The sequence below is a fragment of the Hoplias malabaricus genome, chromosome 1 (assembly GCF_029633855.1).
Source record: "Hoplias malabaricus isolate fHopMal1 chromosome 1, fHopMal1.hap1, whole genome shotgun sequence".
NCBI lineage: Eukaryota > Metazoa > Chordata > Actinopteri > Characiformes > Erythrinidae > Hoplias > Hoplias malabaricus.
This window is the reverse complement of record NC_089800.1, coordinates 46,155,442-46,182,799: the sequence shown is the minus strand read 5'-3', so window position 1 is coordinate 46,182,799 and position 27,358 is coordinate 46,155,442. Positions and strand designations below refer to the sequence as shown.

The window sequence follows — 27,358 nt, the reverse complement described above, 5'->3', positions numbered from 1 at the left end:
TGTGAAGTGTGTTTGATCATGTGTGGTGTATTTGTTATTTCTAAGCTTACTAGGCTTGTGTGCTTCCAGTCAATAGTTTTTTTTCTATTTTGTATATAAAATTAATATTCAGCCGACAATGTGTTTTTGAAAGGAAGTACAAAAAAGAAAGGAATTTACTTAACATTAAATATTAACATTAAATACAAGTAGTGTCACAGTCACACAGATCCAGGGACCTGGTTACTGTCTGTGAGGAGTTTGGTGTGTTCTCACCGTGTCCGGGTGGGTTTCCTCCCACTGTCCAAAAACACACTCTGGTAGTTGGATTGGCTGCTCAAAATGTCAATAGGTGTGAGTGTGTGAGTGAATGTATGAGTGTGTGTCACCCTTTGAAGGACTGGCGTCCCCTCCAGGGTGTGTTCCTGCCTTGCGCCCAGTGATTCAGGGTAGGTTCCAGAGCCACTGTGACCCAGAACTGGATAAGCGGTTACAGACAATGAATGAATGAATGAATGTTTTGAATGTGATATATAGGTGTTTTTATTTTCATTTTACTATAAAGTTGATGTTCAAAATTTTAATCAAAATTTCCCACTATACAAACGGGATTCCAAAAAAGTTGGGACACTAAGCAAATTGTGAATAAAAACTGAATGCAATGATGTGGAGATGGCAAACGTCAATATTTTATTTGTAATAGAACATAGATGACAGATCAAAAGTTTAATCTGAGTAAATGTAACATTTTAAAGGAGAAATGTGTTGATTCAGGACGGTGGCACAGCAGGTAGTGTCGCAGTCACACAGCTCCAGGGGCCTGGAGGTTGTGGGTTCGATTCCCACTCCGGGTGACTGTCTGTGAGGAGTTGGTGTGTTCTCCCCGTGTCCGCGTGGGTTTCCTTCGGGTGCTCCGGTTTCCTCCCACAGTCCAAAAACACATGTTGGTTGGTGGATTGGCGACTCAAAAAAAAAATTGTCCGTGTGAGTGAATGTGTGTGTATGTCTGTGTTGCCCTATGAAGGACTGGCACCCCCTCCAGTATTCCTGCCTTGCGCCCAATGATTCCAGGTAGACTCTGGACCCTCCGCGACCCTGAACTGGATAAGCGGTTTCAGATAATGAATGAATGAATGAATGTGTTGATTCAAAATTTCACAGTGTCAACAAACAAATCCCAAAAAAGTTGGGACAAGTAGCAATAAGTGGCTGGAAAAAGGAAATTGAACATATAACGAACAGCTGGAAGACCAATTAACACTAATTAGGTCAACTGACAACATGATTGGGTATAAAAAGAGCTTCTCAGAGTGTCAGTGTCTCTCTGAAGCCAAGATGGTAAGAGGATCTCCAATTCCACCATTGTTGCGCAGAAAGATAGTGCAGCAATACCAGAATGGTGTTACCCAGCATAAAATAGCAAAGTTATCATCAGCAACCGTGCGTAACATCATCAAAAGATTCAGAGAATCTGGAACAATTGCTGTGCGTAAGGGTCAAGGCCATAAAACTCTACTGGATGCTCGTGATCTCCGGGCCCTTAAACGTCACTGCACCTCAAACAGGAATGCCACTGTCAAGGAAATAACAGAATGGGCTCAGGAATAGTTCCAGAAAGCATTGTCAGTGAACACAATCCACCGTGCCATCTGCCGTTGCCAGCTGAAACTCTACAGTGCAAAGAGGAAGTCATGTCTAAGCAAGCTCCACAAGCTCAGACATTTGCACTGGGCCAGGGGTCTTTTAAAATGGAGTGTGGCAAAATGGAAGACTGAAGACGATTGAACAGTTAGAGGCCTTTATTAGACATGAATGGGAGAGCATTTCTATTTCTAAACTTGAGAAACTGGTCTCCTCTGTCCCCAGACGTCTGTTGAGTGTTGTAAGAAGAAGGGGGGATGCCACACAGTGGTAAAAAATGGCCTTGTCCCAACTTATTTGGGATTTGTTGACGCCATGAAATTTTGAAACATTCTCTCAGTTTAAACTTTTGATCTGTGATTTGTGTTCTATTCTGAATAAAATATTAGATGTTGGCACCTCCACATCATTGCATTCAGTTTTTATTCACAATTTGTTTAGTGTCCCAACATTTTTGGAATCCGGTTTGTATGTTAGATCCTCAGTCTTTTTGCATGCTCGAAACCTGTCTAATTTATGAGGCCTGGTCTCTGTAAATGGGCTAAGAAAATATAATAATATACTAGGCTGTCTCTCTCTTTGCTCTTGGCAGAACAAAGGCATCTAGTTTAAGACAACAGATAGTTTTTAGACAACTTTAACATTAAAAAAACATGTACCAAAATGAGGATATTGCTCTATACCTGCTCCATAGGTGCATAATATTGACTTTTTTTGCTATTTCGGATTACTTAATGTGGAATGTTGCAAAATATATTTAGAAGCACTGTGTCTTTTAACCTTAAACAATGTGTGTGAGGGGGAAATAAACCAGTTTTGTTCATACGTGGCTGAAGTGTAACTTGTCTATAAGTTTTCAATCACTGTTTGAATAGCCACCAAAACCCATTTGTAACTCAAGATGTTTAGTTTTGTAGTAATTTTGGTAAACTAGTTAGCCGTCTCCTGAATTTGGAGACATTTCCACCTTAAGCAATGTTTTTTACAGTTTACACAGGAGCTTTGTAAACACATTAGGTCAGTTTTGAGCATGCAGACTGGAGAGCAGCAAATTGTGTGAAAATATTCTCAGAATTTTATAAAAAGTGTTTTTGCTTTTTTTAATTACAATTGTGAACATCGCCCTTAATAACTTAATAACCAAAATACTTCTTGTGATCATATGATCAGTCAGACTTCTGTAGTAAATACTGCATATAATGCAAATGCTACCATTATGTATAATGCAGCTGTACATAACATATCTTTCACATATTGTTCACAAAGCATGTGTATGTTTTGTTAATACAAAAGTGTCAAATTCATCTACAAAGCAAATAGATGTACACTTCACTGTACGTTTATTTGTATTTACAGATTACAGAGACATGTAGAGATTCAAATATGGATTTCAAAAGGCAGTTGGTGCAGTTTGTAACAGAATATAATTGGACTCTTATCTTTGGATGGGCATTGCTAGTTCCTGAAATGGAGGGAGGAAAGAGTGTGTAAAATAAATAAACATGAGGGCCAGGGCCTCAGTAGCTTCCTGTCTATCTGCCTGCATCAGTCTAGCATCTGGAGATGAAATATTGAACAGAACAACCTATGGAAGGCTCCAGAGTTATTGTCACATCCCTCAGCCTCTTCTTACCAAATGCCAAGTAAACAACCCAAACAACACACAAAAAATCAACACACCCCATAACAGATTTGCTCCCATGAAAGTCATTGTCCTGTGGACTAATGAAGTGGTAGACAGGTGGGTCTGTTCTCCTCAGTCTAACTGCATGCCAATATCAGACAAAACAACACGGCCAGTGGCCTGGGTCAGCTCTGGCTGGGCTAGCTTGCTGCTGGGAGGCTAATTTAATGTCCTGCTGAACTCCATCAAGCTGCTGGAGAATGGCAGTGGGGAGTGAATAGCCGCAGCTCTCTGAGCACCTGGCAGACAAACAGGGTTCATATACAAACGGACTATTGTGTGGCTCAGAGCCTTCTGCTCACCGTACAGGCTGAGTAGTTCATGCATGTGCATGTATTTCATTATTGCTGAAATAATAGTGGACAGAATTACTTCATTAATATCATTACATTATCTTTTAAACACATTTACATTCACATACATTATGAATATTTATATTTTTGCAAATATAAGATTTGGTTACAAAGACAGTTATATACATTGTCCTCCAGAACAATTCATTCATTCATTATCTTTAACTGCTTTTCCAGTTCAGGGTCGCGGTGTGTCCGAAGCCTACCTGGAATCATTGGGCACCGGAACAAACCCTGGAGAGAGCACCAGACTTTCGCAGGGCAACACACACTTACACATTTACTCTCACATACACACACCTAGGGACACTTTAGAGTCACCAATCAACATACCAACATTTGTTTTGGACCGTGGGAGAAGACCGGAGCACCCAGAAAAAATCCACAGCAACACGACATTTCCATCTTAAGTGATCAGAAACAACAAAAATAAGTAAATATTACCCATCTATGGAGCAAAAATAGAGCAATCCTCATTCGGTTCATGCTTTTCAATGTTCAATGCTGTTCTCTCTGTTTTCTAAGAGAGAGAGAGAGAGAGAGAGAGAGAGAGAGAGAGAGAGAGAGCATACCAGACAGAGAGAGTTTTTTTTTTCTTTTTTTTTACCTATTTACCGATACTTGAGCTTTGTAAACACATTAGACCAGTTTCGAGAACACAAACAGGCAGGAGAGCTATCAAATGATGAGATAACTTTTTATTTTATTTTTTTCACAAAAAGTCTTTTTTGATTACAATTGTAAACTTTTTTCCTTTAAGACCTTCCTTGGCGCAAAATGTACTCTTCTTATTAGAGGCATTTTATTTGCAGCTTGTTGCTTTGTTTGAACACTTTACCTTGTTTCCCATCATTTTGTTTTCTTGTTTCTTCCTTCTATGTAATTTTGGAGTCCTAAAATGTTTCTATGGTAGCCTCTGTCAGACCTGTGCAGCATCTAGTTGCTTTCCCAAATGAAGCGGGCTGAAAGCTTCTAGGTTGTGTGTGTATGCGCACATGCATGCATGTGTGTGGAGAAGAGGGCTCACACATGTTCAAACTGTGTAGGAAAGCACAAAACAGGAAAAGAACTGAATGATGCATTTATTCCAGAAGCATGCATTTATTCCGGTAGGTCGATAGCAACCAATTAAGTATTCAGGCAAATAAGCTTCTCCATTGATTTTCCCTCACTGATGCACAGCTGGAGACTGACCCCCTGTGTGGGGCCTAGAGCAGTAATGGATAATCTCAGGTGTGCATCAATTAGGGTTTTGGCTCTGAGAGGTGAAGTGCTGCATGGTTATTTAGGCTAGACCTGCATTTGTGTATGGCTTGTGGTTGAGTTTTCACAGTACCATCTTGATACCAAGTACATCATTACAGTGATCCACAACAAAACAACAAACCATTGTAAGCATTTTATTGTTGTTGTTATTGTTATTGCTATCAATGTGTTAGAATATATAGCATATTTTGATTGTACTAGTATATGATTACATTATTTAAGTATGAGATTTGTTAATGAATCCATTGGTTAGAACTGTTAGAAATCATTTGCAACAGATGGCCAACAGTAATGGACACATTTTCACAAAAAAAGACACAGCTTTTATCATACTTATTATAAATTATTTCCACATCTACTTACACATCTCCTACTTACAAACACTTATGGGTTTTCAAATGTTTTGCATATTTACATTAAACATAATGACAATCTGTAGTGTGAAATTGTGCCTTGTTGCATTACTGGAAAAACACTGGACTCTTGATACATTGTTTAACAATAACAGCTGGCAAAGTTTAGCATTGGTTCTAAGGCAGAAGGTCTGTCCCCAGGCCACATTTGCTGGAGCTTTAGCCTCTTTCAGTTATTCAGGAAAAATATTTGGACTGTAAGGCTTGCCATCATAATTAGAATGTAACCATTAAGCAGGAATATGATAGACTGGCTGTTTGCTGCTTCACACTGGGTTGGACTCTCTGGTTGGAAAACTGAGCATATTCACTACGTTTCAAGGTTATGCTTGGTTGTGTTTGGCCCAGACGGACGAGGATGGGGCTTATCGGTTTTATCTGTTTTATCGACTCCTTGGTGCCCTAATGGAGGGAGAAGGCTTCGTTAACAAAAAAAATAAGGCCAGCATAGCAGGGAAGCAAGGAAGGAAGGAATTAAAAGGATGAATAAATATGCAAGCAAGTGCAAAAACAACTGCCACCTTTTTACTAGAAGAAATCGCCATTAGGTCTCTATTTCTGGTCATTTCACCAGTGTTCTGGGATCTAGGCCTTTTGTCTGTGCTGCTTAGTTTGTACATTTTTTTTTGCCGTCTAAAGGTGTTATTGATTGAACATCCTCTCACTCACCCACACACAGCAGGAGCTGGGCTATTTTGAGACCCGGCAGCCATCACCTGTGGAGCAAGCTGGCAGAGAGGACAGGGTGCTGCATTTCTGAAGCCAGGCTTTGAAGGATTTTGTCTTTTGAAAAGCAAAGGGGCCACCGAATCCACGTCCAAGCATGAGTCATATGTACATAGTGCTAATGAGGGCAAGGGAATGGAGGTCGGGTCAGCCTTGTGTCTGTTTTTTTTTGTGTGTGTGTGTGTGTGTGTGTGAAAGAGAGAGAGAGAGAGAGAGAGAGAGAGAGAGACTGAGAAGAGAACAGTGAAAGTCAATTAAACTCGATAAAGTGGCTTCCTCATTAGTTGATGTGTTCAAACTTTCCTCGGTCAGGGTTCTTTCACTCCTCTCTGGTCCAGCAGCTTTGTGTGGGCTGTGGAGCCGCAGTCATAAGATAATGATGTCCTTCAAGAGGAAGGGAAAGAAAAAAACACTGCTGAAAATCATTAGAGCTACTGTGTGGGGGAAAAACAACTCATTGTGCTAGTGTCATTATGCTGCCATGTTCCAGCATGTATTTATTCCACAAAGTTGATAGGAGCCTAGTTTGTATGTTCTGTCTACGATACCAAGGAGACTGTTAGGACACTGTAAGCAGTATTCCTCAAAATAATCTACTGCATTAATTTTATAGTTATTAGGAGTAGGCCAGATTTATTTATAAAGGGATAGTTCAGTAAAGGTTCAACCTAGTCAGAGTACATCCAGCTCCTTATAATGATGGTAGAGAATTTTCAGAGTATCTCAGGGGTCAGGAGACACTCCACCATGATATATTGGTGGAGGAAAGTAGTATAGAAGGAATAGGGATACATATACCTTGTATCTCCAGTACTAAACTAAAGCAGCAACTTTTTCTGCACTGTAAAAAATATCTGTGAATTTTACAGTGGAAAACTGTAAAACCATTACATTAAATCACTGTAAACTCTACAAAGGTTGAAAACAGTTTCTGTAACAGTAAAATACCGTAAATACTTGTATCATCCAAAATTCACATTTTTACATCTCTTTACTGTAAAAAATACATTATTCCACTGTTAACCACAAATACCATCAGGGGGCGATACAAGTGTCCAAGGACTGGGAGGAGCTGAGACTCATTAGGGAGCTCCCAGCATGCCTTGCTTCTTCATAGTTTCTGTGATTTTCAGAGTTTCTTTGTTGTTTTTCTGTCTTTGAGACTTTCTGATGTTTGGTTGCAATAAAAGTAATTATTTTGTGTGTGTGTGTGTGTTTCTGTGCATGTTGTGACGAGATGTTTGTTGGTCAGTAATGTTCACCATCAGCCTGTGTTCCAAGTGCTGGAGTGCGGCACCCAGATACCGCACATTTCTTTGGTCCTTTCAGCAAAATCTCCTTTTAAGGGCTGAATATAGCATGCAGTTTGGCTCTATCTAAATACAGCTATATCTCACTCTCCATACTCACATTTGTCACACAACTTACATGTAAATTTTTTGGCAAAACAATAGTTTCTTTGTTATTTTTATGTAAATACTATAGATACGGTGTATCTGGGTTTTTTTTTTTTACAGAAAAGTACTGTAAACAAAACAGTTCTTTAAAATTTATGATTGCCAAAACTACAACCACACCTGCCAGTATTTTACCGTAAATTTTACTGATTTTTTTTTACAGTGTGTACATTCAAGTATTTGATGACTTGAGCATTTAAAATTATACTGGTAAAATTTTAGGCAAACAGTGGACAAACTTAAACATCCCTGGATAATATGATGATAAGCAGTCACAGACAATGAATGTATCTAATGAGAACGCTGCACAAAACTGATGCTCCTTTGGGTGCCAGTTTTCAGAATACTGAGCACTAATATTTGATTTGTGATTGAATCATTGTTTAGAACCATTTTTTCATTGATTCTGTGATTGATTAACAAATCCAGTTGAATCAAACATTCCAGTATTTTTATTAATGTGTGTAATTATTATTATTATTATTATTATTTACAAGCAAATGACATTAACTATAAGTAAATTACTCTAAAGGACTTCCTCATATGAAGGATGTATTTTTTTTTAACCCACAAGAATGACTGTCGCACCTTTACTGAAATATCAGTGTCTATGTAGCTAATTGTGGTCCAGCACAATTCGCTTGGCCTTATTTTTTTATTATTTTTGTTAATTATAACCTGAACCTAACTCCTACAGAACAGTTAGTGTTTATTTTTATAGTTTTGGTTAATAGTAAGAAATTAATTTAATCTTAATATGGCTGACAATAACTAAAATTCATGCTGCTGTTAAGAGTTCCTGTTTGCCAAACTTTTGAAGGGCAGATGACCTTGAGGAGAGAGAGAGAGAGAGAGAGAGAGAGAGAGAGAGAGAGGCTCTCATGAACACAGGCTCTGTCTTCATGTTAATAAAATCGAGCTGAATTTATCACCATTGCCAGTTCCCCTGCCAATCATATCGTTTCATCTCATCATGCAAAGTAAGACTGTGCCACCACACTGGCACTGCCAGCTGTTTGCGTATACTTCAAATTAATTAGACAGCTCTGTAAATAAATAATGAATCCATGGGGGGTGAGGGGTGGCAGCTTAGTGACAAAGAGTTACTTTTTGAACCTGGTGCAGAGTGAGTGTATTGCAGACCCACTCCTACTTTCCAGGCCTTGTTACAGTAATGGATATGATCTGATCTAGCTAGGAGAACTCATGTAAACATGACAGGAGCACATGTCCACATCAGGTCATTCCACTCAGGTCGCGCCCTCTCCATGGTCAGCTAGCCAAATCTGCCTAGACTGAAGGCTCAGGAAGCCATCTGTGTTGTTGGGAAAAGAAAGTAAAACAGAGAGAGAGGGTGGCATTAGTGAAGCCACTTCAGAGTTAATCCAGGCAAAAATAGTGATTATTGATCTCCTAAACCACATTCATCCCTCTTGCATTAATGTTTTAAATTCTCTTTTTATTCCTCCCCAAAAATGCGGCACCAGCTGTGGCTGCATTATCCAAACTCCTTCTGTTATTTCAACATTTCAAAAGGGGGTCGATACAAGAGCAGACAAAGAGCTGAACCTCTATTGACAAAGATTCAGTTTGCTCATTGCACTTTTCGCCAGCAACAGTGACACAAGCTGCAAACAAGTAATAAAGTGGATCGGAATACTGTTGAACAAGGCAAGTAAGGATCAATGGTGAAGTAGGTTTCTGTGTATAAAAAAGAGGGAAAAATATGTTCCCGTGGCAATACACAAGTGAATACAACACTGAAGCTTCTGTCAAGCATGAAACGTTAAATTCTGTCAAAACAGATGCCACATTTGAGTCTGAGTAAAATCATTAAAGCAAAGATATTTATCTGGCCTTTACAGAGAGAGTTTGCTGTGAGTTGCCTGAAGTCTAATCCTGAACTGGCTTCTGTTAGACATGTTAAAGGAGGAGAAGGTAAAGGTGCCATGTAGTGAAAACTGAAAATGAAAGTCCACCGGCACTTACCTTTGGCGATGGCTGAGAGTTAGAGCTCATCACAGAAATGAGATGGGGATTGAGCTTGGTTTTTAGAACCTAAACAAAGTTTTGTGCTAAGGATAAAATATCTGTGAAATTTCCCAAAAAGATTCTAAACATCCCAGATCAAGACTTCATAACCCAGACAAATGTGTTCATTAATATTACCATTAAACAGGTTTAAACAAGATGACTCCCAGTTAATAGGCATAGCATTAGTCTATTAATGGGTTTATTAAGCTTTCCACCAATGTCACCATAAAGACATGGCTCTATAGGACATGAGGGATTGGTGGGAGAACACCTCCTTCTCCTAACCTCTTCTGGAACTTGAGGAACACAGTATCCTAGCCCTGTCATGGCCACTAACTCAGTGTTGGACAGCTGCTGTATCTCTAATCTCTGCAGTTGATTGATGGCTTCAGGATTGGCACAGCTGTTCAAGGAGACACCATAAGGATGAGACAATCCTTCAATTTGCTCTCATACTTGACATGCATAGGATTGCTCACTGCCTCATATACACACAGTGATGTCTGACAGAATGTTGGGGTCTCTCTGAGACATTGTCACCCTTCTGCTTCTTTGTCATCTCTCTGACCTGAGTCACACTGCTAATCATATCCATCTGTCTCTCTGCTGAGGAGAGTCCCTCAAACACACACATACACACACCTCAGTCATAAAGAGACAGCCTAATATCTGCGATGGCTGGCCTTGCATGTGTGTGCTCAGTACCCCTAGAGCCCAAGTGTATGTTCACTGTCAAGGATGGGTTAAATATGAAGGAAAACTGTTGTTGTAACTGACAAAAGCACAGTTAATTGCTTTATTTAGGACACTGACATAGTTAGCCTTTGCTTGCCTCTGCCAGCCATCTGCCTCTGCAGTGTCAGCAAGGGGAGATGACTGAGAGACTGCAGACAGAGCTCTGCTGATGAAGTGTTTTGTTTACTTTCACCTTATTGAGTCTAGGCATGAGACAAAACACAATTAGTCTGTGATAGATGTATGCTGATGTCAGTATCTATAGGTCTTGTTCTTTAAAAATTACGTACAAATATATGTAGATCCAGGCTTAAATAGCACTAAATAACATTTCGATTTGTTACTGAGGTTTTAAGTAAAAATCAAGACTAATGTCAGTAGAATAAGTCAATGGACTCTAGTTAACAACAGCAATTTTTGTCAGTTCACATATACTGTACATGCTTTTACATGCTTTTTAAGGTAATTTAATTAATACCTTAATTCAAGGATAAAATGTGTTCCTTTTGTTCCTTACTGGACTTACTGTTGTGTCACTTTTATTGCAGCTTAAACCCGTATAGTTATGATGAGAGCTGTGTATCTAGCAGTGTGGACCACCTGCCCTTGGCAGCTCTCCCCCTCCTTGCCATTGCTGCACCACAATACCAAGATGCCGTGGCAACCGTCATTGCCCGGGCCAACCAGATCTACAGTAGTTTCCTGCAGTCCCCTGAAGGGCAGGGTTTCACTGGACAGGTTGGTTTTCTCTATTGCCCTGTTTTCATAGCTTTTATTATTATTATTATTAAAGATTTTTCCAATGCAGCTATTCACAATAATTTACACCATACATTAATATTTGCTCTACACAGCAGAAATCATACTATTTTAGTCCGTAAAAGTAATTATGTGCAGTGAAGCTGAATGAAGGTGTTGGAATGACCCAGTCAAGATGCACCTGAAGCTGTCATTCCAATCACAGGTTAATTCATTAATTATTGTTTGCAGTCATGTTATCCCAATGATAAGTGAAATTCAGATGGAGGGCAGGAAGTGGAAAAAGAATGGATGAGGTTGAGTCAAGCTTGTGCTCTGCTTGTTTATATGATATTACCAGAGAAAGGTATAAACAGAAAATCATAACATATGTTTGCTGTGACCCTTGTACTAAGGAGATTTTTCAGCGGAAAGACTTCCCTGCTATCGATTAAATCACAGTCAATATACTGTTAAGAAATATATTATTAAGTACTTATTTCCTCCATAATATTATGTATATTTTCCAGCGTATTTAAATCATGTTTTATTGCAATCATGTTTTAGTAAATTGTATTTGTCACAGGCCAATATTTTGTATTGATCATTTAAACTTTGGGATGTTTAAAAAATGTATTGAATTGACTTGATGTGTACTTTGTCTTCACATAAGAGAAGTGCTTTGAGACAGTAATTGTAAAAGATGGTCGGGGGTGGGGTGAAGGGTGCAGTTTGTGTCCATGTAATGTATTTTAATCATTTGTAAATTGAACCAAATGCATTACTGTTGTTCAGTTTAGCCAAGCTACAATTATGAAGATGCAAAATAAACTGTCCTCATTTGCTTTGTATCTCACAGTAGACCAGTAAATTGAGGTTTGGACTGCTAAGGTGGTCCTAGGGACAACTTTAAGAGTCAGCCACCACCAGAGCAGTAGTGAGAAGCATAACGGGGGCTGTCTGAGTCATCAGTGATGAGTCATTCCGAACAGAGGGAGATTGGTCTCTCTTTCTCTCTCTCTCTCTCTGAACTCCTCCTGCTCCCTAATCTCACATGATTAATCCAATAATACACTCTTGTCAATTTACTACGCACAAATGATTTCCAGAAGAAGTGGCCACTGTTTGTAATCCGCGCGCAGTGCGTCAGCTCCTGAGGGTGTCAACGCGACAGACATGAGAGAGAGAGAGGGGGAAACGTTGCATGAGTAACACATTAACCCTCTAATCCTGGAAAAAAATCATGTACGTCCGTGATAAGGCCTTGAGATGCTGATTAATTTGGCACAGGCTTTCCAGCATTTCTGTTTTCAGGAGATAGCAGGAAGAAGGTGTTTTCTTTTGAAAAGTGCAAATTCTGACATCCAAACACAGCTAGAACTCATTGTTAGACATTTATCTACACCAAACAAGTGATTAAGAAGCTACAACAGCGGCATTTCAGATGTGCTGCTTCCCTGCTCTAATTAAGAGCGTTATTGACAGCCAGATCGAGCACTGGATTTAGCTGCCACCAAGCCCTCCTACTGCTGAGCTTTGGCAGACAGCACTGACTGTTTCCAGAAGGAGAATCTCTGACTTGTGTATATTTGTATGTCTGTGTGTTTTGGTGTGTACTGGTGGCCAGGTGTGTCTGTTGGGTGACTGCGTGGGTGGCGTGCTGTGTTTCGATGCTCTATGTTTCAGCAACAGCCCTCAGCATGGCAGTCCTAGCCAAAGAAGCAGACACAACAGTACAGAGAGCTTAAAGGTATGTATTCAAAGTTGTTACTTTTGCTGCCCTGCCAGCATGACCTATTTTCCGACCGGTCTTTGAGTGACTTGGATCATTTCCAGACCCATTTTGGAAATTCACTCTTGGGTCCTCTCACTATCCATTGTCTAGTGTTGTTGGGTGTTTTTCTACCACTTTCAGTATAGGTTTGCTTTCAGTCCACGTTAGCCTGCTAGAACCACAGCACTTCAGTCCTGCCAAGCACTCTGTCCTGATATTTCAGACTCCATTAGTCACTGCACTTCAGCGCTCTTCAGATACATCCTGTGCAACTACCACTGTATAAAAGCAGAGTTTTCTCATTTTTTTTCATGTTTATGTAATGGTGATTCTATTGACCTGGCTATGTCCCACGCTTCAATCCCACGCAGGAGAACCGGGGGCTTCTGGGGGAGGCTAGCTCGGGCCTGAGCTCCAGCAAGCGCCTCAGCAAGAGCAACATTGATATCTCAGCCCCTAGTGAGAACCGCACAAGGAGGGGGCCTCTCAGCCGCAAACAGAGCGACTCCTGTGACGCTGATTCATCCAACAGCCAGCATCACCCGTTTATCAGCAGGTACTCCTTACACAAAATCACACACAGACCACAGGCAGTGCACCCGCTCACACTTCAAAAAGAAAAAAAATATGAACTTTTTTTTATTATGTACTTAACCATTGAAGTCCATATGAAATGGAGCAGACAACAGTTTCCTTTCACAATCCAGAAAGTGCAAAGGTAGAGACAGTCTTTGGCAAACTGAAAGGTTTCAGTTAAACAGCTTTTACTGACTGTTTTATTTAACCAATACAGCGCAACAGCAAGAATGTTATTTTACATAACTACATGGTTTGGATTAGGTCACCCATCACACTCACTGAGATGGAAAGAGAAAAAAATGTCATATATTGATCAGCATTCGGGCAAAGTTAAATTTGGCCATTTTTTTCAATAATTCCCTATTTGAATTTGCTGTTCCACCTTGCAACAGAAGTGAAATGAAAAACTCAAGAAGTTGATGATTAAAAAAAACAAAACCCAGTGTCTTATCTTTATAAATACTTTCACTGACCAGCTTGATTTTTTTTATGAAAATATCAAGAGATTCAAAATTTGTCTTCAACACTTCTCAATAAAGTTGGAACAGATGCATATTTACCACTGTGTTATATCAACGTTCCTTTTAATTTACACTTATTAATCATTTGGGAACTGAGGATACAAATTGTTGAAGTTTAGGAAATACACTCTTTGTCCATTGTACTATTATATAAGACTTCAGCTTCTCTTCTTCATGATGTAATATAGATGATAGATCAGGACAGCATGCAGACCAGGCAAGCACACATGCGGCTGTAGCATGTGCAGAGGCCTGGTGTTTTTTTTCCTGATATAACCATATAATTCCCAGGAAACAATGTCATTTTGATGGCAGCCGATGTCTCTCTGAAATTGCAATATACGCTACCACATCAATGGTACCTTCACACACAAGTCATCCCTACCACCGGGCACTGATGCAACCCCAAGCCATGACAGGTGCTCGCTTTTACATGTACTTCTGGATCTCGCTTTTCATATTTGAAGACAAGTAGACATCTGACAAGCTGAAATGTTTTTCACTTTTTAGACCATCCAAGATGGGTTGGACCCAAAGGACTCTGCAGGGTTTTTTGGATTTCTGGTGCTTCCCTTGAATAACAGAGTTTCAGGTTTCATTTCTTGAAACAGTGCATTAAGTGTTAAGTGAAGAATTTCTGAAGAATTCATGAGCCTGTGTGGCTCAATTTATCACAGTATCAAGACAATTTCTTACCCAGTGCTGTCTGAAGGCTCAAACATCACAATCATTCAGCAGAGTTGTCCAGCCATGTCCTACAAGGACTGAGATTTCCCCAGATTTCTTGAACGCTTTTAAAGTATTAGGTACGGTGGTGAAAGACCAAAATTCCTTGTAATCTTGTATTGAGAAATGTTAGAAAACTGTCTCAATATAATCAAAATTTTGAGCCAAGACCCATCTGTATTGGGAGCAATTGAGCTTTGGGTGAATCCTTCTGTTATAGTTTTCATATTAATCAACTTATTACAGAATGTTTCAAAAGGTTGGTTCTTGAACCTTCTACACATCTTTCAATTGTATTTTGCTTCTATCTCATTTTTTTAGAGTGATACAGGTATTAGATATATTTTTTTAATATAATTATTATATAATATTAATATATAATTTAATATACAAAATACAATCAAGTTGGTAACTGAAAAATTTCTTTTTACTTCTGATCAAATAAAGGTTAAAGAGATCAAACAACTGAAAGATTCTTTTAATGGCATTTTACAAAATTTCCCAGCTTTTCCGGAGATGTTTTGTAAGCTTTTTTTCTTAGTTTTAAAGTTATATGAGGTTTATGACAGTAACAATATATAATCTTGATATGAATGTATTGTCCCATAAAGGTAGAGATGTCTTATTTCTATATACATATAACATCTTGGCCTACTGGTTCTACGTGTGCTGCAATCAATACAAGAAAAAAATAGTTTTACTTGACCTTTACATCCTCATGATTAATTGGTTTAATTTTGATCTAAATGTAACCAACAAGTTCACACTTTGCAAGCATTGACAGACTTTGTTTATTCTGAGTGACTTGGACAAAACAAAAGAAGATATCCACATAAAAAACTGATTTTTTTCAAGTGAAATTACCAGAGGTTTGTGCACTGATGCCTATAAAAATGGAAGCAAAAATGCACCGAGAGCATTGAGCTTCCTTCACCAGTTTCCACTTCACTGTTATTATCAAGATGACACAAATCTGAAACAATAGTTTTCATATAAAATCTTCCAGATTTTACCTTGTGAATTTGATCGAGCGTATGCTTTTATTTATTGTGATAGACTGTGCATGTGTGTGTTGCTGGCCCTTCGCCATGCTATCACGGAAAGTGTCAGTCTTCTTCACCCTGCCATTTATCAATATTTGCAACATGATGGCATGGACTGTCTGCCTCCTGCAGTCTTCTATAAATAGTCCACGACTGTATGCATGTGCAGGTGGAGAGGGAGGAAATTTCCCTACCTTACTCCTGTTTTGACATTTCTCCCCCAGCCTTGGAGCTGTACCTTTTTTCATCATCATACAAGTTAAACTCATATCACAGTAATTCGATATGGTTATTATGCAATCTACTCCACTGATGGCTAGCTTGGGTAAAATATAGCACCATCATCTATCTGCAGGAAATATTAAGTGTTGTATTTCTACAAATTCTCTCTGGGGAGAAAATGTAAGCTAACCTCTTTGTTTATGTCAGATAATCATACTGACCTCTGCCATGAGTCTAAAATATTTACTCTAAGAAATACAATCCCAACCCCAATACCTTTGAACTAAAACACTGGAGTTACAGGAGTCAGTGCTAAATTATAAAGAGAGAGATACAAAATAGAAGAAATACAAAAAGTGTAGTATCATGCCATAGTAAAATCTCATGCCTGGAAAAGGGAAATAAATCAATACAGAGGGTTCAATAAGTTCAGGATTAGTGCTCATTAGGTACTGCACAATGAGATGAGTCTTCTGTTTGCGTTTGCAGACAGGGAATCTGCGGTTCGGACAGCCAATTACTTTCGAAGTCTTGGAGCCAGGACAGAGGAGATCTTGATGCTTTTCTTGTGCTGAAGAATGATGAGTACTAGAAACTTGGAGCTATGGAGGCATGGAACGGCTTCTGACCATTGTTGTCATGTAGACAGTGTCAGGTTCCCATTTCCCACCCCGTTCCTTGTGCTTTTTTATTTTTGCTTTTACTCCCTTTACTCTTTTTTGATTTCTTATTCTTCATCCCGTGAAACTTCTGCTTCTTTTTAGTTCAGTTCTCACACCTGTAGATTGTTAGTTGATAGGAGAAAATAGTCAGATAGTTAGTAGTCAGTTAGTACAGTCTACACATATTTATTAAACCTTGGTCCTTGTTCTTCAGTTTGTGAGTAATGACTTTCTTGTTCTCTTGGTTAGTTTAATTATTCCTCCTTTCAGTTTCCAGTTTTTCTGTTTTCTAGTCTGTTTTTTCTGAGACTAAATTTTGCTTACTTTAGAGTTAATTTAAATTCCTGTCATTGTTTTTCCCTTCGTCTTTATTTATTGATAACCCACCTCTCCACTTGTTACTTACTTTCACTCTCTTGTGTGAACTGTGACACAGCTTTTTAACTCTGACAAAGTTAGTGAAAATAAAGGTGAGTTTACTTAGCAATAAATGTTGTTATTGTAAACAAGATGTGCAGGAGCACAAATGTCCCCGTGGGTTTCCTCCGGGTGCTCCGGTTTCCTCCCATGGTCCAAAATCACATGCTGGTAGTTTGATTGGCTACTAAAAATGTCCATAGGTGTGAGTGAATGTCACCCTGTGAAGGACTGGCGCCCCCTCCAAGGTTTGTTCCTGCCTTGCACCCGGTGATTACGGGTAGGATCTGAACCCACCGCGACCCAGAACTTGATAAACTGTTTCAGACAATGAATGAATGAAATTTCCTAGAACCCCACAAGCCAAGTACTGTTTTAGGAACAATTATAGTGCGATGGTTCATGGAGATTTATGGAAATGATTTGTGGAAATTATGTTCAATGATGTGGTGGTCGCAGTGGAGAGGCTTTCATCTTTCAGTTCCACTGGATGAGAGCAAAGCCTAACATTTATGTTGAGGCATATGTATAAGCATGAGACATACTCACATGTTGGTTGAGATGGAATACTACTCTTTCTCAGAAAGACATCATTGCCGTGGCAACATGACTTGAGCTAACAGCTGCTCTTTGTCTAAATCCCTGCCTCTTGAGAAGCTTTACACCAGCAGAGAGGCTTCTCAGCCAGCACTGTGTACCAGCAGTCAGTAGGCACTAAAGCACTCAGCTAAAGCACTCCAAACAGCCTCTCGGTAAAGACCTCTCTTAGTTGTCCTTGCTGGAAGACTTGCCCACAGCCCTGGCCTCTCCTTGGCTTCTCCATTGCCCCACAGGGGTTTTTTAAGTGGAGGTTTTTGTGTAAATGTGCCAATTCACTGTTGACACAGCTGATGGTGTTTGTCCTGAGGGAAACACCTCCCTCTGACCAGTACTCGGATTTCTCATCTTGTCTACATCTCGCGCCAATTCATCTGTCTCTGGGGCTTTGTATCACAGCTAACCTTTTCACATATCCTCTGAGAGCAGTGCCATGTGGAACCATTAGCAGCATTTTAGAGCATTTCTTTAATGTTACATTTTCTGTGTTTGTATGATGTGACTCTTGCAGAGCTGGTTTGTATACATGCTTTTATTCAGTAGGTCAAGACACCTTAGAGCTTAGGTGACTTGATACTGTTAGGTTTCAGATCTGATAATGGGGTCAGCTCTTTAGATTGCAAGACAAATTTTAATGATAAGTGTGAACCAAATATGGACCAGTTATTTTTGCATTCAGTATATACACAAGTAACAAGACAAAGTGTGGCAGGATGACAGGTGACCGACAGAAGGATCTAAATAATTGGCTCTTTTTCTTTGCCTGCATTGCAGACAAGGGAGTCTGAAAAGTGCCAGAGATGAAATGGGGTGTATGAAATCAACATTTCAAAATCTAAAATTAATATAGAACACGGCACAATTATCGTCCCTAAATTAAAGTACTGAATATGTACCCTTGAGTGTGCCACCAATGTGACAGATTTTCTGAGAGTTTACAGAGGATCTACTGATTCAGTGAAACTCACCCCAAAATAAAATGTCAGTGAATAACCCCAGATATTCACTGACAGGTGTGAAGACAGGTGATATACAGGGACATGTCTTGTCACTGAGGTAAAACACTGAAAAGTGCACCTTGTGAAGCATGAGTGTGTGAGTGATGGAGCAATGGAGCACATTTTATATTGAGATCACATTGGGGGCTAACTAATTAAAAAAATTGTAAACAATGTCCTTTTAAGGAATGAAAAATATGAGAATTAGTAATATTGGCCCCATTATTTTTGAGTTTCTTGAGTACAATTAAGCAACAAAAGCATTGCAGTTTGCAGTGAGGAACTTCATGAAGTAATTAGCTGTTTGGTGGTCTCTGTAAATTAACTATTATAGGGGTGGGGAATTTCATTGAATCAGTAGATCCTCTGTAAACTCTCAGAAACTGTGGTGGTACAAGGGCATCTTTCAGTGCTTTAAGTTAGGGAACATAATTGTACCATGTTCTATATTAATTACAGATTTTGATATGTTGATTTCATGTGCCCTATTTCATCTCAGGCACTTATATATATGTTATACTATTAGTTTTATACTGAAAATGTATAAATATCTCTCCTTCTGGAGAAAAGAATGTAACGTACCTTTAGAGAGCACAACTAGACTTTAAAATCATTGTTGTACCTTTTAAAAGTATATCATCCCTGTTTCAACCTTTAGTGACAATAATGTATCACTACATTTACTTTTTTACTTACAGTGTATCAGCCATTATCAACAAACTGGTTTATGGTTTGGGAGCTAGACTGAAGTTAATCCTGACAGTGCACACAGTGCTAATAGCAATTTTAGGTCTTTCAGTAAAGAGAACGTTGGACATTTGATTCATGCTGTTTGTATCAAGGACACCCAGAAAAAGATGTATATCTTTAAAAATGTTGACAAAAGGAAAGGACAGGCAAAGAAGTGTGCGGCTGCACGCCGATTGATTCTAGCTGTAATCCTCTGGGCCAAGGCAGAAATTTGGAGGTGCCTGGAGAAGTGGGTAGAGGGATGAGAAAGCTGTTGTTCAAACAGGGGAAAGCTCCATCTATCACTGAGCAGAGACACAGAGTGAGAATAGCTGTTAACTCTGAGCCTCGCAGGCTCACAGATTTAAAAGATATCACCTGAATCTGTCTAGACAGTTCACTTTACTATTTCTTCTTTCGGCCTTCATTGTCTTTACGTGTGTCTAGTACTCCAAAGCACAGAATAAATGCTATGTATTGTCATCATCAGGTAACATTTAAAAAAAAGGGGAAATATAGTGTAAATGGGAATATCCTGCGTATATTTCTAATGCTTACGTAGTCCTACACTCCCCTCCAAAAAGTATTGGAACATTCATTGTCTGTACACACTAATCCAATTTAGGGTCTCGGTGAGTCACATATTCACACCTAGGGACACTCATGAGTCACCAATCCTCCTATGTTTGTTTTTGGACTGTGGGAGGAATCTGGAGCACGTGGAGGAAACCCACGCAGACACGGGGAGAACACACCAAACTTCTCACAGACAGTCACCCAGAGTGGGACTCGAAGCAACAACTTCCAGGTCCCTGAAGCTGTGTATTGGAACAGTGAAGCCAATCCCTTTATTTTTGCTGTACACTAAAACATGCTAAAACAAGACTAGATGTAAAACATTTTGGTTTGATATTTAAATATGAATATGAGACAAAATTTCAATATTTCAGCATTTGTTTCCAGGTATTTACATCTGGATCTTAACTCACCCATTTTTTTTGCAAGCAAAATGTTGAAACAGATAAACTTAAAATAGATTTAAGTGAATAAGACTTGATAATTATGTGTAAATCCTTCGCTTGCAATAACTGCATAAAGCCTGTGACCCATTCTCATCTCTAAACTTTTGCATTCTTCTTTAGTGATGTTCACTGCAGTCTCTTTCAGTTGGGGTTTGTTTTGGGAGTTACTCGATACAGCACAAATAAAGGGATTGGCTTTTCACTGTTACAGTACTTTTAGAGGGGAGTGTATATCCCTTTGTGATATTTGTTCTGATATCGTCACCTGCTAATGATGGGTTACATTATATTTCTCTAACCCCTTAACTGTATGAGCCAGTCTGTCCAAAGCAGGGATTAAATGAGTCATTTGTATTAACGTCTGGGCTGACAAAAGGGATCAAGGAATACACATTAAGAGAAACACTGGTTTAAAAATATTAGACAAAAACTAGCAAATACATAAAAAGGGATATAACAGAATAGAAATGAAATGAATGAGCAAAAGCAAAAAAGATGAACAAAGCCAGTAATGCTTGGAACAAGTGGAAACAAAAATCAAAATATGTACAAGGACACAAACGACACAGCTGGGAATAATGATTATGAGGGTTACAAACAAAATGCAGGTGGCTGAGATAACAATGAGGCAGAACAGTGGAAACAAGAACAGAGCTGCATTCCATTCCACAGAGTCCCTGAGCAGTGCCTCTTATATTCTCTACAAACTGATCATAAGGTGTAAGTTTAGGGCAATGCAATTTACTTGGAATTCCCTATAAATTTATCATCAAAGGCTTTTGCAGTGACTGCTGGCTTACCATAGGGGAAAAGATCCACAGACCGAGCTACCTGGAGATATAGGGAAAAAAAATTAAGCACAAATTAATATAATATAAAGATATTAGTGGTAATAACAGATGGGTGCAAATGTGTAAGATGTGTACTGTATTTACAATCACTCAGTATCATTTTGTCATAAAGGTATTTATTATGGTGAGAACACACTTTGTTGTGTTCTGCCCATGTCTACTTGGGTTTCCTCCAGGTTGGGTTTCTTCCCACAGTAATTCTGTAACGGCTTCATTTTGCTCAAAGTCCTGGAATCACCCTGGGTACAGGGCAGGAAAAACACACACCGGACAGGTCACCAGTTCATCACAGGGCATCACATTTAGAATCACTGGTTGTAAGGAGGGAACACACCCTGGATGGAACACAAGTCCATCACACATTCTCTCATTCACCCACATCTCATACACACACACACAGCCCACAAACCAATATAGTGTTTTTTGGAAACTGGAACACCTGGAGGAAACCCACACAGACACAGGGAGAACACAGCAGTCTCTCCAAGGTGGACTTTAAACCCACAACCTCAGAACTCTTGGAGCTCTTAGAGAACAACATTATCTGTTGTACTGCACCAATTGTTTATATATTCATTAATAAAATATATTATTTTAAATGATAAAATCACCACACTTCACTGGAAAGAATGTCACACAAACTCCTCTTAATGTATTATTGTTTTCTGTATTTGGTTGTCAGGTACGCGCAGACTAACAGAGGTGGACACACTTGCTAAAACACAATGACTAACTTTATTTACAACACAAGATAACAATACAGAGACAGATTAAGGTAACTAGACAGAATACTTAAAGAAAGACGTAGACAGAGAGACTTAGAGTGACCTAGACTGGGAGACAGATACTTAAGAGAAAGACAGAGAGCTTAAAAAAACAAAGACAGCAAGACCTAGACAGAAAGCTAAAACAGACAAACCAAATGAGAACTCAAAGCACATGGAAGAAACAGACAGACCAGACAGATACACAGGGAGGTGAACCAAATCAAGGAACAGACAAGACAGACCAGCAAACATGGACCAAATCCAAGAACTAACAAGACAGACATGCAAACATGGAATGTCCAACAAACACACACAGAGACAAGGGAACTTAAATGCACACCACAGACAAGAAACACCTGGGACAGCTAATGAGAGGGCAGGGTAACAAATGAGACACAGATGAGGAGGAGGAACAAAGGCGGGACTAGGGCGGAGACATGAACAATAACATACAGAGCCATGTGCTAAGTGAGCACATGGCAGGGACAACAGACAAGACAGAACAAGGGCGTGACATTAGTATTTGCACAGCAAATTGTCTCAATGCATTAATAGTTTTTATGTTAACCAACAATTGCAAGAACACAACACCAAAAAAAATGTTTTTATAAAATCCTGTCACCCAGGTTATCTGAATCCACCCATTTCCCTCTGACATATTGTACAACTAATGATATATGCAACATGGAAGATATATTACATTTGGGCAAACTGCTTTAGTGAAATGAAGACATTCCGATTAGAATTGGCATTTAAATAGACAAACCATTTGATTTAGCAGTTGAGTTAGCAGTGAAATTTATTCTCTGATTGCCTGGTCTGTTATGGATTTTTGTTTACATTAGGTTAATAAATGGATGCACTATACCTGCTGCTTTGACAAATTTGCCAAAATTTGTTTTTGTACTGCAGAATTTCAAAGATCCCATTTCCACAGATATGTTTGCTGAGGATGATGAATGGGGATGTTCTCTATTAAGGATGACCAGATGATATAAAGAAAGAATGAAGGATTTGCTGGCTACCACAAATAAAGGTTAATGGCTCTGCAATGAATGGGCTTGTCCAGTGCAAGCAAGCTTCAAGGAACTTAGGCCATACTGTTTAGTCTGATGACATATTCTGATTTTATTTCTTGGTTTCAAGTAAGATGCACAGCTCAGACATCTACACTATTATTATACACATGGCTGGCCTTAGCTGTGTGGAACATTTATAAGTTGATTCTTAACACTGCACAGTTGCATTTGACGTAACTATAGTGTGTGTAATTTAAATGGTAGATTTTAACCTTAACGTCCAGTTTAAACCAATGATTCACAAAAAATGGTTGCAGAATGTAGTAAAGACATTGCAGTGGTGTAATCTGGATTTTTATTATTGTCTTAAATTCACTTCCACAGTCACATACTAGAGTCAATATGACATCCATTCAAGTCACAAATAATATTGATCATACATGGTCTTATAGGGAACATATGAAAATATCTGGATCTGGAACCTACCACCACACAAACTGTGGAATAAAACAATGCAGTCAGTTTTTTAGTCTGCCTAAATCCACTACAGGACAAAATAAATTTGAGCAAACTGTGTTAACTTGTGGAGTATAATATGTCCCATTATGTGGGACATATATGTGGAGTATAATATGTCCAAGGTAGATTTTGTTGTGTAACAAACTCTGCATTACAACATTATTGGGTCATTATTGCTCATTATTGCTGGCTGTGTTGGAGTAAACACCATAGTTGCAATTATTTTGTGTTTCTGTTAAAATTATTGCAGCTTGCATTTTCTTGTTACTTAAATTGGACATTGGGTATGATTTTATGATTATATATATATATATATATATATATATATAATGTATGTATGTATGCATTTTTTTTTCTTGCTTGTCATAAACTAGTTTTTTCTAAATTAATCCATTTTAGGTTGGTGGGTGTCCATAGCTGTGACTGTGTGATTGACTGTGAGTGTGTAATGTCTTGTGATGGACTGGTGCCCAGGGTATGTTTCTTGTGTCCAGTGATTCTGGGTAGAGGTGCCTGGAAGGTCCATTTTATGAATTGCAACTTCATTGCATATAGTCTTTGTCCAATTAAAAACATGTATCTCCCAGAATAGTAACTTTACTGGAGAAGGGAAATACTTCTTAACTTTCAATGGAAGTGAATGAAATTTTTGAGCATTTCTATTGTTAGATCCTCTTTTGTAAGTCGCTTTAGATCATTCTATTGGTTCCAATCATCAAAATGGAAATACATATTTGTAATCAGACAGCGAAGATATAAAAGTGGAGACCAGAAGTTCCTAGATCAGTCATAACCTGTTTGTTGGAATGTGGATCAATATGTCTGTATTCACACTGCATAATGTTTCACAAATCAGTGTTAGCTTTTGTCTTAATGTATTTATTTTCCACTGCTGCCTGGAATTAACCCTGCAAGATGGTAAAATGTTCTCATATGCATTGTGCTTCGAAATACTGATTGCATTGTGACATTTGGAAATGCCAAGTACATACCTCTATCAATTTTTAAAGACTTTTTAAAAAATGAATGTCTAACTGTTACTGTACTATATTTGAATGAAAAATACCAGGGAGAACAAAATGCACCCAGCTTTTTAAATTCACATACTTTACTCCCCAGTGCATACAGGTCAATGTATGGACATGTAACTGAAAAAAAAACCTTTGATTGTATTGTTTTTGAGAGAAAAAATAAGAAGTACTGCAAATTAAATTCACTTGCTCCACACTGCTCTTCATGTTAGGCATTTTAAAAATTATTTTGCCTTTTAAATGATAAAATCTATTGAAGCCCGCTTGCACACAAAGTATTAATTTAAAAAAATTCATCAATTTTTAAAATTAATATGGAAGTTTCTATCTCATAATTTGGTGGTACTAAGTCAATATATAATATCTCAGTACGTCGACTGATTATCTCAAAATAATGAAATACAATCTCAAAATAATGAGACACAATCTCAGAATGCTGATTTTGTATCTCATAGTAAGTTAATCTACTGAGATACCTCATTATTTAAAATTCTGGGACAATATATTGAATTTATATCTCATTAATTATAAATACTAAGTCAGTATATAATATCTCAATATTTTGACTTAGTATCTCAAAATAATGAGGCACTATCTTAATATATCGACTTACCATCTCAAAATAATGAGATAGTATCTCAATATATTGCCTTAGAATGTCAAATTAATGAGTTACTATCTCAAAATTGTTATATTGTTTCACAATATATTGATTTACCATGTCAAAATATTGACATAGCAACTTAATAAATTATTATTATTTTATGTGGTGGAAATGGGCCTCCACAGAAATTGAGCTTCTGTAACATTTTGAATTAAATTAAGCATGAGCATGTTTCAAAAATTGTATATAACTATAATTGCAATATTAACATATTGTTTTCCTTTTGTTCATTGTCTTTTTTGTGCCTCATTGTGTGTGTGTGTATGTGTGTAGTCTGATACAGGATGGTGTAGACCAGTCAACAGGCAGCAGTCCAATGTTGAATCCTGGCCGTTTTGAATTTGAGGTGTCAGAAACTTTTCTGCTTGGCTGTCCACTTGGACTAGTGTTAGCCATGAGACAGACTGTGCTTCCCTCTGTACAGGGTGAGAGTCAAACACTAAAGTGCACACACACACACACACACACACACACACACACACACATGAGCATGAGCATGGACGTTCCCCAGCACATTAGTCCTGACACATTGTCCTCTGGATGCACTGTTAGTTTCCGCCTGGCAAGTAGACCAATTATTTTCAAATTTCCAGCCTTGCTCGAAGTGCAGAAGAGTCAACTGCAGTGCTGTCACCACAGTAACCTTCAGTAGTACAGAATTTCCCACCTCTGTCATCTATAGAAAGCAACCTATTTATTATGAACCCTGTACTCTGTGTGTGCATTGTGATTCATCTTCACATTTCTGCTGGCTTCTTTTTGCTGCAGTGACTCAGCTACGGCCTGCCTGTTCTCAGATATTCAACCTCTTCTTCCCCTCGGACCCTTCAGCCTCAAGACTGGAGCCACTCCTGCACTCTCAGTTCCACCGACTCCCCCCATTCTCTGTGCCACGTTACCAGCGCTACCCGCTGGGTGATGGGCGCTCAACCCTCATTGGTAAGCATGAAATTACCCACAAAATATCCAAAATATAGTTATAGTGTACACTGTTCAAAATAAATATTCCTGCATGATTCCTGCCCTTGGCTTGGGCGTTATAATTGGTGTCAAAACTTTTTATTACATGAAGGTCTTTTATTCTCCTCAGAATCACATGTTCAAACCCTCAGCAATAACACAACCATCTGTGAGAGAGCATAAGTATGTCTTAGTGAAATAAGTCTAACCTCATTCTAATTCTATTTATACCTCTCTCTTTCTAGCATTAGAATTGAGTCCTGTATCTAGCAGTATCTTAGTTCAAGGGAATTACTGGCTAGGATGCATTTCATGAGTGAAAAATAAAGCATACATAAGTCACTCTGGATAAGAGCATTTGCTTTAAATATAAATTGCTTGTCACAGTGCTAGCCACCGTGGGTGTATATTAGCTGACACAGCAGAATTGGCCATTAGTATTTTCCTTCAAGCATCTTTTCCAACGATGTTGCATTAGCAGTAATTTGAAAAGGTACTGATGGCTTCAAGCGAGTAGCATATGCTAGACCTCATCCTTAAATATTCAGTTTGAAGCGCATGATGATAGGTGAGATCTAGCTAGCAGGTGAAATTAAAAGTGACTTAATTGGGGAAAATATGTATAGCTATCAATTTGCATTTTGCAAATACAAGCCACTATTTTAGACAAATTGATTAACAGATTTATGTTAGTATACAGTGTATGGTGGAGTTTTCTTTTCTTTATCGGGTACCACACCTGCATCTAAAAACTTTCTCTTGTTGTTATGAGATTCTGAAAGACAGTCAAAACACAGCCTCAGTAAACACATGCACCTGACCAATAATAACACACATGTTGACACATAATTACACACACGCACGCATTTCTTCCTAACTGTTTCCATAAGAGTGGCTTTGGAGAAAAGAGCTATTTCTCCAAAGCCATGGTTTTAAATCTAATTACAGTTCACCCCCCTCCTTTCTTCCCTGACTCCCACATTCTCCCTTAGGATCAGAGCTAACCTGAACATCTGCACGCCTCACACTCTCTCGCACTGTGTCAGTCTAGCCACAGTAATCCCCAGAGCAGCAGGCTGCCTTTCTCTATAATGAGATGCTGGTTTATTTAGAGAACATTACAGCCTAGTTTTAGGACACAACGACATATTTAACCAATTTGCCTGCCACTTCTGCTTTACCCTATCTTTTAAAACTAGGCTTCCAGTGAGAAATAATAACTAGGACAGTT

The 27,358-nt window shown here is 38.6% G+C and overlaps 1 protein-coding gene across 4 annotated transcripts in view; it reads left to right on the top strand.

The window, feature by feature from the left end:
- Nucleotides 1-27,358, top strand: part of pitpnm3 (PITPNM family member 3) — a 103,386-nt gene that overhangs the window by 53,750 nt on the left and 22,278 nt on the right. For all 4 annotated transcript variants that reach the window (XM_066664385.1, XM_066664370.1, XM_066664360.1 and 1 more), the window contains 5 exons: nucleotides 10,837-11,026; nucleotides 12,654-12,776; nucleotides 13,172-13,356; nucleotides 25,441-25,592; nucleotides 25,936-26,106. In XM_066664385.1, coding sequence (XP_066520482.1) covers nucleotides 10,837-11,026; nucleotides 12,654-12,776; nucleotides 13,172-13,356; nucleotides 25,441-25,592; nucleotides 25,936-26,106 — 821 coding nt within the window. The remainder of the gene's footprint in view (nucleotides 1-10,836; nucleotides 11,027-12,653; nucleotides 12,777-13,171; nucleotides 13,357-25,440; nucleotides 25,593-25,935; nucleotides 26,107-27,358) is intronic.